The following is a 15,508-nucleotide window of genomic DNA, read 5'->3' on the forward strand; positions in this document are numbered from 1 at the left end:
TAGCCTTGAGAACACTGTCCAACCATCTTGTCCTCCGTCATCCCCTTCTCCTTGTGCCCTCCATCTTTCCCAACATCAGGGTATTTTCCAGGGAGTCTTCTCTTCTCATGAGGTGGCCAAAGTATTGGAGCCTCAGCTTCAGGATCTGTTCTTCCAGTGAGCCCTCAGGGCTGATTTCCTTCAGAATGGAGAGGTTTGAACTTCTTGCAGTCCATGGGACTCTCAAGAGTCTCCCCCAGCACCATAATCCAAAAGTATCAATTCTTTGGCGATCAGCTTTCTTTATGGTCCAGCTCTCACTTCCATACATCACTACTGGGAAAACCATAGCTTTAACTATACGGACCTTTGTTGGCAAGGTGATGTCTCTGCTTTTTAAGACGCTTCAGTAACTACAAACCCCAAAATCTGAATCCTGTGCCAAAGTTTTGTAGGATTTGGTAACAAAAACCCTGTGTTTTGTATGTCCCCCCCCCAAACTGAGTAACTGATACTCAAATTGGGGTCCTAGGTCCCAGAATTTGGGGTCCCAGAATTTGAGGGTTCATAGTTAATGAAGCTCTCCCACTGTGCCTCTTTCTGGCCTGAGGGCAGGACAGAGAGTGGTGTGTAAATGTGTGTGGAGACAGACTATCTTGCAAAGGTAAAATTAGCATTCCTTGGTATTTTTGCCTCTGGCCAAAAAGTCTGCCCCCTCCCCCATCATCATTGCCTTGTGGCCACCAGAAGCTCACACAGAATAGAATGCGGCCCTAGGGAGGAAAAGGTTCCCCACCATGGGACTGCAGCATAAAAACTATCCACACATCTCACTCCCCTTTTTGTTTGAAGAAACTAAAACAAATCAATACTGATTAGATTTTAGTTCGGGTAATCTGTCGCTTATCTCTAAATGAGGGGTGGGGAACAACCAGCCTGCAGTCCGGATGCATCTTGCCGATAACATCTTAACTCCTCCACGCCTTGCTCCTCCCGATGAAAAGAATTCATCTGCTAAAAGGCTACTTTCGATCCTAATTGTGACCCAGAGGTGGCAGTTTTTCAGGGGAGGGAGTCGCAGCTGGGGAGGGAAGAGTTAACCCTGCAAGTCCAGGGAAATTATTAGGATTCCACTGTAAGTATCTGTCCGGGTTGGGATCTCAATTATCCCAGGAACTCACTAAATTGCCTTAAATAGACTACTCTCCATCTGCTCCCCGCCACTCCAAACTACAATCTGGAGAGAAATTAAGAACACAAAAAAGCCCTGCTGACTCAGGCGAATGGCCCATCTTTTCCATAATTCTGTTTTCACACTGGAGAATCAAATGCCTGTAAGAAGCATGCAGGCAGGAACCTTAGCACAACAGTAGCACTGGCCTTCCTTACAGGTTTGTTGTAAGGTTCAGCATAATATAATGACAATAGCTCTGGCACATGTTTGCATCCTGAGAACTTGATCTGGGATAATGCTGACATCTAGAGGTCGAAGTGGAGAATGCATGCTCTGAAATACAGCAGAGACAATGCGCGAGTCAGTACCACTGATTTACACTGAGGCTTACTCCCGCGGAAGCAGGTATAATAGGACTGCAGCCTGGGATAACCCGTAGATATTATTAAAACAACGAAATAATAAATAATTAATCCAACGAATAATAAAACAGACAGTGAAATTAAGTAAATAATGACTGTATTTATACAAACAAATTAAGAAAACACATAGTCCACATGGTAAAGATAAGACGGTGCTGGTGCTGCTGTCTTAAGAGGAGGGCGCTCTGTGCATGCTCAGAAACTCAGCTTCTGGGGGGGGGAGGGGTTGGGCCACTTCAAGAGGGGAGGCATCTGCCGGCACAGCCGACTCCATCCAGTCCGCTGACTACGGCGCTCCGAAGCAAGGCAGGGACGCGAAAGGAGGAGCCAGCCAGCAGCCCCCGGCCTGGGTGGGAGGGGACGCGGCGTCGAGGCCTCCGCCCGGGGCTTGAAGAGCGGCAGGGCGGGACGTAGCCGAGACCCGGAGCCGGAGCCTGCTCTGCCTTCTGCCTCTGGGAGCCTCAGCCGGAGTCCGCAGCCGGCTCCTCCCTCCGCGCTTTGTTTCCCTTTCCTTTGAACTCCCGAGGCGCTCCCGGTTTCTCCCTCGCGTTCTTCTCCTTTCACTTTCCCGGGTCCCCCTCGCTCGCTCTCGCTCTCCTTCCGCCTTCCCTGCAAAGACAGCCCTCCCCTCCTCACTTTCCTTAACTTTCTCCCCCCGTTGCGCCCCTTCCTTCCTCGCCTCCCACTGCGCGTCCTTCCTTTCTCTTAACCCCTTCCCTTTCCTGCCCTGATTTGCCCTGCTGAGATCCCCCCCCCCGCCCCACTGCGACCCCTTGCCTCTGCGGCCAGGCCAGCCTCTCCTTCCGCCATGCCCCACGGCGCTCTGCAGACGGAGCTGTACCCCTTCGAGAGGGTGACGGTGCTGGTCTCGTGCGCCCTCTCCTTCCTGGGGTCTAGCCTCTTGGTGGGCACCCACGCGCTGTGGCCCGAGCTGCGGACGCGGCCCCGGCAGCTCCTGCTCTACCTCTCCTTGGCCGACCTCCTCTCGGCCGCCTCCTACTTCTACGGGGCCCTGAAGGACTTCGGCTCGTCCACGTGGGAATGCGTGGCCCAGGGCGCCGTGTCCACCTTCTCCAACACCAGCTCCTTCTTCTGGACGATGGCCATCGCCTTGTACCTCTACATCAGCATCGTGCAGGGCTCGCCGACGGGGACCAGCCTCCTCTGCTTCTTCCACGTGGTGAGGTTCGTGGTCTTCCCCGTCTCTCCATCTTCCCTGTCCTCGGGGACTCCCCTTACGGGCCACTGCAAAAAAAAAAAAAAAAAACCAAGCAAGGAAAACAAAGGTTTTCCTGGAAGTTTTGAACTGAGGAAACTTCCTGGGGAATTTCCCCAGGAAACTTTCTGGTGCGAATTAAGGAAGCTTGTTTTAGGGGACCTTCCCCCCCGGGGTGAAGCAAATAAATTGGGGAGCCAAATGCATGATCTAATCTGGCATAGTTTATCTTCCGTGTATTTAGTAAACCACTCCCCTTGCCTAATAATTGTAATTGCGTCTGGCAAACCAATTCATTGATAGGAACAACATTTTTGCAGAAAAATACAGCACAGGGGACTTTCCCACCCCAACACATCGCTGCCCAGTCCTGGTGTCCAAAGGAGAAATATGCAAGCTTCTCTGGGCAGAAACTCGTCTCTTTATGTAGCTCCTGGGGTGTCCCTCCACAGTGTGGTGTAGTGGTTAGAGTGACAGACTTGGACTTTGGGGGAATCATAGAATTGTAGAGTTGGAAGGGGCCCCTTGGATCATCTCATCTAACCCCCTTCAATGCAGGAATTTTTGTAAGGGGATCAAACCTACAAACTTAGCATTGTCAGCACCATGCTCTAACCAGCTGAGACCAGGGTTCAAATCCTTGTTCAGCCATGAAGCTCACTGGGCCAGTCCCTCGCTCTCAGGCTGCTTGGCTTCAGCTGGTAGACCTTAAGGTTCTTGCTAAAATAAGAAAAAAGCAGTTTCCACAACCACAAGCCTGTAGTCTGCTCCCCTCTAGCACTCTCCATCGCCCTTCACATACTGAGATGGACCAATGGTTCATTCAGCTCAGTGTTGTTTACACTGACTGGCAGCAGCTCTCCAGGGTTCCAGGCAGAGATTCTCAGCCTTACCTAGAGATGCTGTGGATTGAACCTGGGACCTTACGCTGAGCTAGCATCCATCCCTTCCCCCTACTCTCTTATCTTACCTGCTGATGGAACTTAGATTGTCAGTTCCTTGAAACAGGGTGGGGTGAGAATGCGATCAATAGGTGACCTTGTCACAAGAGAGATTGGGAGGGATCAGCGAAAGAAACAGCAGCTTTAATTCACTTGCTGGGGCTTCCCTGCCTCCCTCTGTGAGCCGATTTGCCAAGTCGAAGAAAAGCCTTTATTATGCCATGTGAGATGGGCAGTGGTCACATGCCAGCCTCCAAGCTGCGAGGAGTGACCACAGTGACCCTTTGACGCTTAGGCCTGCCAGCTGTTCGGTCTGAAGTCATCTAGTTCAGCAAGGGGGTATTTGTTTAATAGGTTACTTATCTTCTTTTTATTCACCCCCCCTGTACGTTTTCAATTAATTTAATGCCAACTTTGTTAACCTGGTACCCTCCAGATGTTTTGGATTATGACGGCCCTGATGGGAGCTGCAGTCTTAAACATCTGGAGGGCAGCAGATTGGTGAAGGCTGGTTTCATCCATTTCAGCAGCCGCCCGCTCACCATAGGCGACGGGATTCCACAGAGGCACAAAAACACAGCAGACAGAGAGCGCTTCCCTGCTCTCTGAGCCCCCAGCGAGCTAGTAAAACATTTTGCGGGCTAGTAATTTTTGTGGGCTTATTTACAAGGCTGCTTTTGTATAGATCCAGCTTCCCCTTTATTGGGGCGGTGGAGCTGGGACTTCTCAAGGCAGCTTACAATGCAAAACCTTAAAATGAAATAATAAGCAGTTAATCGAATAAACAGGGCCGCACTAAAACTGAGCATAAAACCGCAGCACAGGATATTATCCTAGGAGAGATGCACAAACCATTTCTGTTAGATGAAGACTCACGGAAGCAAGGTGGACTTAGCCTGGTTCCTAGAGCTGCAGTCTCATGCCCATTTACCTGGAGAGAGGATCATAGCTCTGGTGGAGCACCTGCTTTGCATGCAGAAGGTTCCAGGTTCAATCCCTGGCATCTCCAAGTAGGAGTCAAAAAGGGGACCTTTTTTCAGCCCAAGGGTTGCGCTCCCTTATGGGTGATCTTCTAGGGGGCCCATGCAAGTGGTAGGCGGGGTCAGAGGCAAAAGTGGGTGGAGTCACGACTGCGGCTCCTCCCGTTGTGCAATACAGTGGTACCTCAGGTTACATGCGCTTCAGGTTACACACTCCGCTAACCCAGAAATAGTGCTTCAGGATAAGAACAGAAATTGGGCTCCTGCGGCGCAGCAGCTGCAGGAGGCCCCATTAGCTAAAGTGGTGCTTCAGGTTAAGAACAGTTTCAGGTTAAGTACGGACCTCCAGAATGAATTAAGTACTTAACCTGAGGTACCACTGTACAGGTTTCTTCTCATATCCCTCTCTCTACTCCTCCTAGCAAGCAAGATGGATTTTCATGATTCTTAGGCTGGATGGATCAAAGGTCTGGCTATGGAAGCATTGTGTGCTCAGTCGTTCTCCCGGATCTCAGGAGGAAAACCTGTTCTGCGCTTGTCCTGGCAAGGATTTGAACTCTGCCCATCCTAGTGCTGACATGCCGTTTGGCATGTTTGTCTCCTCTCTCTCTCTGTCTCCTTGAGAACTTGGCCGTCCTGAGAACAGATCTTGGGTGTGGCTTGAGATCACCTTTGCATGTCTCCCAGGATAGCTTCTGTTCTCCTAGGTAGGTGAGGCCTGTCGATTAGAGTAAGAAGCTTCTCTTTCCTGTCCAAACCACACGCTTTCACCTGACCTATATCTGGAGGTAGCAGTACACTGGCAGCAAGTTTTTGCAAAGTTTGATAGCATTCTGGGTGGCTCAGATTTTGTCTTTGGGACTGCAGTGCAAAATAGCAAGCTCCACACTCAAGTTTGCCCTCTGCACATGCTTTTTGCACTCTACAGTCGAGATCCATCGGTAGGAACCTATAACAAGCTTAACAGGTGGTTACGCTGGCGTTTGGCCCAGCCAGACTCCATACATACCAATCATTTGAAGCACGTTTCCCCACCCAAAGAATTCTGGGAATATGATAGCCTCTGTGTTGTGGTGGTTAGAGTGTCGGATTAGAGCCCGGGAGATGAGGGTTCGAATCCCTACTCCGCCATGAATTAAACTCAGGAATCTGTCTTGAGAGCCATTACAATGAGAGCCGGCATGGTGTAGTGATTAGTGTCAGACAAGTACCTGGGAGACACGGGTTCGAATCCCCACGGACATGAAGCTCACTGGGTGACCTTGGGCCAGTCACTGCCTCTCAGCCTTGCCTACCTCGCCAGGTTGTTGTTGGTATTAAAGGAGGGGGTGGAGAACCATGTCCACCACCTTGAGCGCCTTGGAAGAAAAGGTGGGCTATAAAGTCTGGTGTGTCTCTGGGAGGTGCATTGCTCCTGTAGTGGTTGCTGGGTGCTGAGCAGAACAGCAGTCCCAGAACAGTGACTCATGCAGAAAGACAACAGGTAGACTCCTTGGAGATGAGGTTTCCTTAATATGGAACATTTGGGGAGGAGGCTAAAGGTGAAACAGGGTTCTTGGCATGACGAGCTCTTTGGAGAAAAAAAGGGGGATATGAGCCAATGCAATGTAGCGTTGCTGCCCCACTCTTGTACCTGGGGGGTTGCCTTTGTCTGTTGGAAACTCTCAAAGTGCTTGGGTGCCAGTATTGGAGCGCCTTGCCCATCGATGATGTTTCTCAAGTGCGTAAGAGGCTTTTTTGTTTTGAAACTCTTTAGGACTGGCAGTGAGATTTGGAATGAAAGACTAGACGGGCTGGTCACCTGCAAAGGGACATCAACAAGCAGTCAGCCTCTTAGCTTGTGACTAGGGCATATTTATAGATCACTGGATGGAGAAAGGGGAGGCCTTTCAGAAAGCCAGCTGATTCTTAGGCAGCCAGGCACAACTTATATTCTTTATTTATTTGCATATTCATGACTCACACTTTCATAACATATGCCAAAGGTGGCTTATGTGACTGAAATGCTTTTATCTGTGGTTTAATTCGTGTAAGCGACTTTGAGTCTCAAGTCTGGGGGGGGGAGGCAGGATATAATAAATAAATTTGTTTGTTTCATGGAGTTTATACACTGCTTGCTTGTAAAAATACAAAAAAATAGAATCATCACGAAGAAAAATTAAGAACAATAGTTTAAGACTTTTGAAAAGTTAACTCGCATCAACTTTCTAAACATCTAGGTAGGCTTTTCTAAACAAAAATGTGTTTAGCAGGTGCTGAAAACAGTACATTGATGGTGCCCGCCTGATACCAATAATATAATAAAATCAGTCAGTATCTGTAAAATGTAAATTTAAAAACATAGATAAGCTGCAATTGGTCAAAGAGAAAAACTCATACTGTAAACAACTGTCTAAAAAGTAGAGTTTTACAAAGTCATCCCAAGAGAAGGCAGGGGTGGTTGCTGCCAAACCTCAAGCAGCATGGAGTTCCACAGGGCAGGCCTGCCACATGAAAGACTCAGTCCCTGGAGAAGTTCAACCTAATCTCACAGGTGTGTGAGGAACCACCAGAAATGCCCCTTCAGAGGATATACCAGTGATCAAGGTGGAGTATAAGGGATCAGGGGGTCCTTAAGTTACTTTGGAGGCAAGGCATTTAAGGCTTTCTGAATTGACACAACAGCCTTAATCTTGATAGCAAATCAGGAGTGTTTGAGCATCTTGGGAACATTGAGTGGAAAGTGATAGTATTATCCACCTAGGTCAGGGGTCTGCAACCTGCGGCTCCGGAGCCGCATGTGGCTCTTTTACATCTTTGCTGCGGCTCCGGGGCGGATACTAGCGAGGGGAGGAGGCGCATTGTGCGCCCCGACACTCCTCACTTTGGCGGCCGCTGTACTGGCTGTGACGTCGCATGGGGGCGGTGCATGCGTTAGTCACAATGGTTGGGGGCGGTGCATGCGTTAAATGTCACAATGGTTTTGCGGCTCCCAGTTGTTGTTTTTTCTTCGGAAACGGGTCCAAGTGGCTCTTTTTGCCTTAAAGGTTGCAGACCCCTGACCTAGGTTGTTTGTCTGGGAATTGGCCACCTCACAGTCACTTGATTTGGCTGCTGGGATGCGGGTGGCGCTGTGGGTTAAACCACAGAGCTTAGGACTTGCCGATCAGAAGGTCGGCGGTTCGAATCCCCACAACAGTGTGAGCTCCCGTTGCTCAGTCCCTGCTCCTGCCAACCTAGCAGTTCAAAAGCACGTCAAAGTGCAAGTAGATAAATAGGTACCACTCCGGCAGGAAGGTAAACGGCATTTCCGTGCGCTGCTCTGGTTTGCCAGAAGTGGCTTAGTCATGCTGGCCACATGACCCGGAAGCTGTACGCCGGCTCCCTCGGCCAATAAAGCGAGATGAGCGCCGCAACCCCAGAGTCAGTCACGACTGGACCTAATGGTCAGGGGTCCCTTTACCTAGCATGCATTACAGATGTAAACCAGTCTTGCAATCTGTTTAACAGTTTTGATGACAGACCAAGGCATGGTAGGAACTGCAGGTTACAAACAAAGGAAACTGAAACCCCAGAGAGCTGTTGCCAGTCAGTATCAACAATACTGAGCTAACTTAGTGGCTGGGGCAACCCATTCAGATGGACAGAATTGTTATGGCTATGGTTAGTCTAGTATATGGCAGATTCTATGTCTTAAGAAAAAGGCTGCAGCTTAGTGTTAGAGCATCTGCTTTGCATGCAGAAGGTCCCAGGTTCCACTGCCAGCATCTCCAATGAAACCCTGGAGTGTTGCTGCTGGTCAGTGCAGACAATGCTGAGCCAGATGGACCAGTGGTACAACTTAGTATAAGGCAGCTTCCTCCGACTTAAGGGAAGGGCTTTAGCTCAGTGGTAGAGCAGCTGCCTTGCATGCAGAAGGTTCTGGGTTCAGTTCCAGGCAGGGCTGGGAGATACCCTTGTGCTGCTGCTGGTCAGTGTAGACACTACTGAGCTAGATGGAACCTAAACGTTCAGCGTTAGCCAACAGATTTAGAATAGACCACACACACACTTCTTTCCCATGCTTTGGGATCAAATGCCTTCTCATCAGTTGGTCAGTCACATCTTGGGTCAACTGGCTGAAGTCCGTCTTGCTGAAGTCAATGTTTGCGTCTCGCTAAGGTTGCAGCATAACGCCTTTGCACAATTGAGCAAACAGGCTTGTCCTCTCATAAACTCTGTTCTAGTTCTGGGATGGGAGGGCACAATATCCAGATGATAAGGAAAGGGGAGGCAGGAAATTAAGAGGCGATTTCCTTAACCCTTGAGAGTGATTTCTGGAGGCGGAGGCGCAAAGGATTGTGTCTGCTTAGTGCACCACCTGGAATGGGTATCTCCACTGCCCAGACTGGCTCCTTGAGATCTTCTGCAGGCAGCTCAGGTTGTGGCTTGTCATCTCTAAAGATTTGGAGGGTGAAGACCGTGGCACCTGGTGCTCCTTGAGAGTGGTAGGGCAGAGGACAAGGGTGCCTGTTGGACAGGGGAGTCTTCCCACTTCCTAATTCGGGCTCTGTGGATTGCTGTGCAAATGGACACGTGGCTATCCTTCAAAATCGAGTCACTATCCATGAATTTTTTGACACAGTTCCTGAACTGGAACCAAAACATGCCTAACTATTCCCCCTCTCTGCCTGCAGCTGGGGTGTGCCGCTCGTCATCACCGTGTTGGCCGTGATTCTGAAGAAGATCGGTTACGACGCCTCCGATGTCTCTGTGGGCTGGTGCTGGATCGACATTGAGGCGGAGGATCGGATCCTGTGGATGCTCCTCGCAGGGAAGCTGTGGGAGATCCTGGCCTACGTGACTCTCCCGGTCTTCTACATCCTCATAAAGAAGCACATCAACCGAGCGGTAGGTATTTCTTTTTTTTCCAGGTAGGGGAAGACTAATTGTCTAGGGTGAGCATGAATTTCCTCTTGGATTCAGGGGCCTAAGGGCTGTGCTTTCTTGTCATCATCATTGCCACATCCAGCAGGGATGTTGACACAAAATTGGAGACCTCAGGGGCACAAAATTGGAGACCTCAGGGGAGTCAGGGATGGGTCAGGGCTTGGAACTGATTGCAGGAGGAGCTTTGCGCCTGAGACTGGACTAGAACTCCCAGAGCAACATCCCAGACCAACAGGGCCTATAGGTCCAGAACATTCTCCTGAAAAGCCAAGTGCCTCCCAACATTCATTTCGTTTATTAGGCTTATAGGGGAGCAGAACTGAAGCACATGACTTCACCTGTAGATGCAGTCTTTTCCGCTGCGTGGTGTCATCGCAGTCCCCAAACCTATGAAAATAGTTTTGCAGTTAGATTGCCCATGTTGTTATGCTCAGTTTGCAATAAGTGTCTGTCCCCCCGTTGGTGGGTGCGTTTTGTTTCTTTCTTTCTGGCTTTTCCTGGTGGTGGAGAGTAATTTTCTGGCAACAGAAATAACTCCAGATTCTTATGCCATTCCATCTTCCTCTGCAGGGGGCCGGACAGCTGCCCTAGTCGTCTGGCTAAAAACAAGTCACGATTTGTGTGTTGGAACAGGTGTTGGCAGCGGGACGGTCCTGTAACCGGATCTGACCCAGGCTGCTGCATTCCACGCCGGGCATTCCAAGCCAGCGTCTTTCCCTTTGCTTATCTGTATTTGAGCACAAATGACGCCACCTTAGATATTCCCGAGCCACCTCCAAAGCTGCTGGGTGTGTGTGTTCCCCACTAAGTCCTGCTCAGATCTGACCCATTGACATTAAGGGACCTAAGAGAGCCAGGGGTGGGTGTAGTGGTTAGGACCTGGGAGAGCAGGGTTTGAATCCCCATTCGGCCACAAAGCTTCACTGGGTGACTCTGGGCCAGTCACTGCCTCTCAGCCTAACCTACCTTGCTGGGTTGTTGTGAGAATGAAATGGGAAGGAGAGAACCATGTATGTTGCTTGAACTCATTGGAGGAAAGGAGGGAGACAACACAAGGGAGGGAGGGAGGGAGGGAGGGAGACAGACGTTTGGTGGGTCAGTAAGCAGGTCTCTAGCTGGCGCTATACATAGGTGCAAGAGTGTCCCTCGTTCAGAGTTTTACCTCTGCCACTAACTCCAATCAATCAATCAATCAGTTATAGCAACCCTTAAGCAGGCCACAGTTTCTCAGCCCACAGTGCCCATCTGCAATGAAGCCTGATACTGACTAACCTCACAAGGCTGTTGTAACAATTACTGAGATAATGTTCAAAGCAGTTCATGTGTCCCATGGGGCAGGGAATATTTCCAGACTGAGGGCCACATTCCATTCTGGGCAATCTTCCAGGGGCCGTGTGCCAGGTATGGGCAGGGCTAGTGTCTAGGATTGCCATATTTTGGCAAAATCACACAAAAAGAAGTTGTTGAGCTATTTGTAAGGGAAATCGCCAAATACGACATTGCCAACATGGGTTGTCATACATCCAGATTTTCCTGGACGTTTTGCCTATTTCCGTGCAGACACTGCTTCTGACTGCAGCATTCCGGCTACGTCTGGGAAATTCTGGACATATGGGAACCCTACTAGTGTCAAAGATGGCTGGAGCAATGAAAGCGGATGTTACCTTTTGCTACGCACTCTTCTACGCGTCTGTTGGGACGCGGGTGGTGCTGTGGGTTAAACCACAGAGCCTAGGACTTGCCGATCAGAAGGTCGGGTGTTCGAATCCCTGCGACGGGGTGAGCTCCCGTTGCTTGGTCCCTGCTCCTGCCAACCTAGCAGTTCGAAAGCACGTCAAAGTGCAAGTAGATAAATAGGTACCGCTCCAGCGGGAAGGTAAACAGCGCTTCCGTGCGCTGCTCTGGTTCGCCCGTAGCGGCTTAGTCATGCTGGCCACATGACCCGGAAGCTGTACGCCGGCTCCCTTGGCCGATAAAGTGAGATGAGCGCCGGAACCTCAGAGTCAGCCGCAACTGGACCTAACGGTCAGGGGTCCCTTTACCTTTACTTACGCGCTCTTCTTGCACGCCTCTCTCTCTATCCAAGCAAACAAGAGGCACAATCAGAGTTCAACAGCACATCCCTGAATCGGGGTTGGTGAGGTGTGTGGTGAGGGCCTGGCAGGGAGACTCGGGGGGGCGCAGTAAGCCTCTGGACTTTGAGGTTCCCCACCCTTGAGACAGATGCTAAGTTGATCCTGCCCCCACCCACACTTTCCCCTCGCTCCTCATGGTGGTCTTCCCTTTCCCAAAGCATGCTGCGCTTTCCGAGTATCGCCCTATCCTGTCGAGGACTCCGGCTTTACAACTGAGGACTTCTGTAGCGGATAAGAAGCTGATCCTGATTCCAGTGATATTCATTTTTCTCCGAATCTGGAGCACCATCCGATTCGTCCTGACGCTGTGCAGCTCCCCTGCTGTTCAGAACCCGCTGCTGGTGGTACTTCACGTGAGTAACTTAGCTATAAGGCAGAGGGAAGTCCTGGAATCTGGTCACTTCATCCTAGAGGTTCCCAAAAGGTCTATCAGGCAGACTTTCACTTATTTATTTTTATTGTGACATGAATATTTATTTTTATTGTGACATTAAAACTTTTCTTCCAAGGACCTCAAGGCAATGTTTGCGGTTCTTCCCCTGTGGTGCCTAATTTTATCCTCACAACACCCCTGTGAGGAAGGTCAGGCTGAGAGGTTATTTAGTAGCCAAAGGGCTCCTGTTCAGTTTCAGGGCTGAGTGAGAATCATCATCATCATATTTATACCTCACCCATTTGGTTGGGTTTCCCTAGCCACTCTGGGCAGCTCCCCACAGAATATTTAAAACATTAAAATATTAAAAATATTAAAAATGTGATAAAACATCAAACATTAAAAACTTCCCTAAACAGGGCTGCCTTCAGGTGTCTTCTAAAATTCAGATAGTTGTTTATTTCCTTGACATCTGATGGGAGGGCATTCTACAGGGTAGGTGCCACCACCGAGAAGGTCCTTTGCCTGGTTCCCTGCAGCTTCACTTCTCGCAGTGAGGGAACCGCCAGAAGGCCCTCGGCGCTTCACGATCTACCTGTTGGCCATGCCTGGTGTAAACCATTTTGAGGTTGTATTTTTACAGTCAAGCTTTAACAAGGTTTTAATAACAAAAACTCCTTTTACACTAAATATATCAACAAGCATGACCCAACCACCAACCTATCTCCCAAGGTTACTGAGAGAGCTAGGTGCTGCTCATTATATACTATACCCAATTGCTGACACAGCTTAATTAACGCAACTTAGCAGCACCTGCTATGCTGTTTCATAGCTGTAAAACTGGGTCTTGATATTTGCTCTGGCCCTTAAAGACATACACATCTTGTGGAACAATAATGAACCTTCACATTTAAAGAGACCATTCAACATTTTGAGGTTGTATTTTTACAGGCAAGCGGTGTATACAATTTATGAAATGAAGGCTGAGCTTTTTCATGAACCGCCCGCTTCTCTCCTTCCCCAGGGCATCGGTAACACATTCCAAGGTGGCGCCAACTGCATTATGTTCGTCCTTTGCACGCGGGTCGTCCGGAACAAGTTGCTCTCCTCCCTGTGCTGCTGGAGATCCAGTAGCCCAGAGCATTCCCTGGCGAGCCCAGAGAGCCGCTCCCAGGGCCCTGATTCGGCCACCAAGGACTGGGGGGATGCGCGAGAAGGCCACCAAGCGAGAGCTGAATTCTCCTGAGCCTCAAAGGAACGCCCCTGTTTCAATGGAAGACGGGGCCTTGCCCGGTCAGGATTTTATCTGTGAGTGTTTTCAGCTTTTGAGGGCTTCTGGCAAAGCTTTGGGGTTACCCCCAACTCAAAGCAGACCCACTGAAATGAATGTACCTCAGTTAGCCGTGCTCATTTGTGGCAATGAGTCTACACTTGAGTCAAACCTGCAACCCTCGGCCAAAATAAGGAATCAAGGCTGCCTCCACGCTGGGAATTTACTGTGGACTAGCCGCTCTTCGTTCACTCATATTTTGTGCGGCGTCTGCACAGTGTCGTGAACAAAACGTATCCTGTTTCCCTTGTTTGCCCCCCCCCAACCTGCAACAGAAACCCGACTTTTAAAAAATGCAGCGGAATTTCCCCTGATGCAGAATGCAGATGGTGCTTCTATTCTGGCCAATTACATTGCTGGAGCCGTTTTCGAGGTTGTGCCCTCTAGCCACTTCCTTCTCTATGGTCTGCCGCTCCTCCTTAGGAATTGATCCCTAGCATCTCCAGGGTGGCTGAGAATGTCCCCTGCCTGAAGGCTCTGTAGAAGGTGTCTTCCTTCCTATGCCCCTCAGGGGAGGTGGAAATGGAAGGGATGTTTCTGAGCCATAGCTGTCAACCGTCCCTTATTTGGTGGGAAACTCCCTTATCCCAGCGCTGTGTCCCGCTACTGTCCCGTATTGTTGATGTCCCTTAAATTTCCCGGGTTTCAAAGGAAGCAACTCCTCTCCCTCCCTTCCTACCGGCCAGGGAGGAGGGAGGCTCCAGCTGTGTTGCTTGGCTGCGTTGCCCACCCAATAAGGAGCCTAAGAACGACGGGGGTGGAGCTTGCATGCCTTGTGCCGATCAAATCGGCCGCGTTGCCTGGGGACTCTCCTTTGCTCAGCGCTTCCCAGCGGAGAGGTGACAGTGGTTTTCCTTGCTGCATCCCCTTTGCCGGGTTGCTGCGCCGTGGGAACCACTGCTTGAGGCTTCGTTTGGCTGCTGGCTGGGCTTTCTGCCTTTGGCTCGGAGGGGCTCAGAAGTTGAACATACCTGTGCTTGGAAGATCCCTTATTTTGACTGCTGATCCCTTATTTTCGAGGCTGCTGGTCCCTTATTTTCAAATCTGTAAGTTGACAGCTATGTTCTGAGCACAACTAGCTCTCCTCTCACTGACTCTTTCGTTTGTTTTGCTTTCTGGGCAGGTAACAGAAATGCCTCCAAGTGCCTACAGAGGGAGCTACTTGCCTGAGAAAAAAGTAGCCAAAGTTTTCACGGGTCTGTGGTGAGGGCGCTCTTATGATGAACGTGCCCCTTTCTGGAATCCAGTTTCTCAGCTGACTTTTCACTTCTCTCCCTCTCTTTTTTTATCGTGAGGGTGTTGCAAAGATACTTCCAGCTTCCACTTTTAATTCTCCTCCTCTAAGGCTTGTTTTAGTGCTGTAGTTTTCTTTTAAGAGACTTGGTGAATTCTCAAAGCTTTAGCAAGGGCTTCTTTTCAGGATCAGGCAGGGAGGAAGGCGAGGGAGAAAGCCCTGTAAGGGATTGGACTGTTGCGAATTCACCCCAAAGAGCGGAAGTGCTCCAGGTTTTAGGTTTTGCATGATTGGTTGACTCACAGCGGCTGGTAGCGTTCCAAGCATCCTCCAGGTGTTTTCGACTGACTACAACTCTCATCAGCCCAAACCAGCATGCCAGAACGTTGGGTCTCCACGCGGAGAGGTGGGTTTTTCTTTCAGAGTGTGCTCACTTCAGAAATTTCCTACAGGACGAAAGAAGAGAGGAAGAGTCTGCGATTCGCTGTGGAGCTTTCCTGTGCAAATAGATATAACCCGTGAGACTCCCTGGACTTGTATCTTTCCAGAGGACTGTGGACTGAACACTGTTTAAAAAGACCGCGTTTCCTGTTGGAATTGTCATAATTATGCACTGGAGTTTTGTGTGCGGTTTTTTTTAATTATTATTTTTTTAAATAAAACAAGCAGACAGAGAATAACTTTGAGATGCTACCTTAAGTTTTCTGGTTTTTCTTTCTTTTTTAAAGAAATGAATAAATAAAGTAGCTACCGTTTTGGTGAACAACCTTTGTAAGAACTACAAATCCTTTATTTATTTATTTACCGTTGCTGTTG

General features: G+C 49.6%; 2 protein-coding genes across 2 annotated transcripts in view; one reads left to right on the forward strand and one right to left on the reverse strand.

The window, feature by feature from the left end:
• H6PD (hexose-6-phosphate dehydrogenase/glucose 1-dehydrogenase) overlaps positions 1 to 15,508 on the reverse strand; it is a 217,144-nt gene that overhangs the window by 76,024 nt on the left and 125,612 nt on the right. The window lies entirely within an intron of this gene.
• On the forward strand, positions 1,766 to 15,460 carry GPR157 (G protein-coupled receptor 157). Its single transcript, XM_083513250.1, has 5 exons — positions 1,766 to 2,760; positions 9,368 to 9,581; positions 11,914 to 12,108; positions 13,153 to 13,436; positions 14,582 to 15,460. Exons 1-4 carry the CDS (start codon positions 2,384 to 2,386, stop codon positions 13,372 to 13,374), a joined length of 1,008 nt encoding a protein of 335 aa, XP_083369376.1. The 5' UTR covers positions 1,766 to 2,383; the 3' UTR covers positions 13,375 to 13,436; positions 14,582 to 15,460.

Source organism: Podarcis liolepis (assembly GCF_965112155.1).
Source record: "Podarcis liolepis genome assembly, chromosome: 7".
Classification (NCBI taxonomy): domain Eukaryota; kingdom Metazoa; phylum Chordata; class Lepidosauria; order Squamata; family Lacertidae; genus Podarcis; species Podarcis liolepis.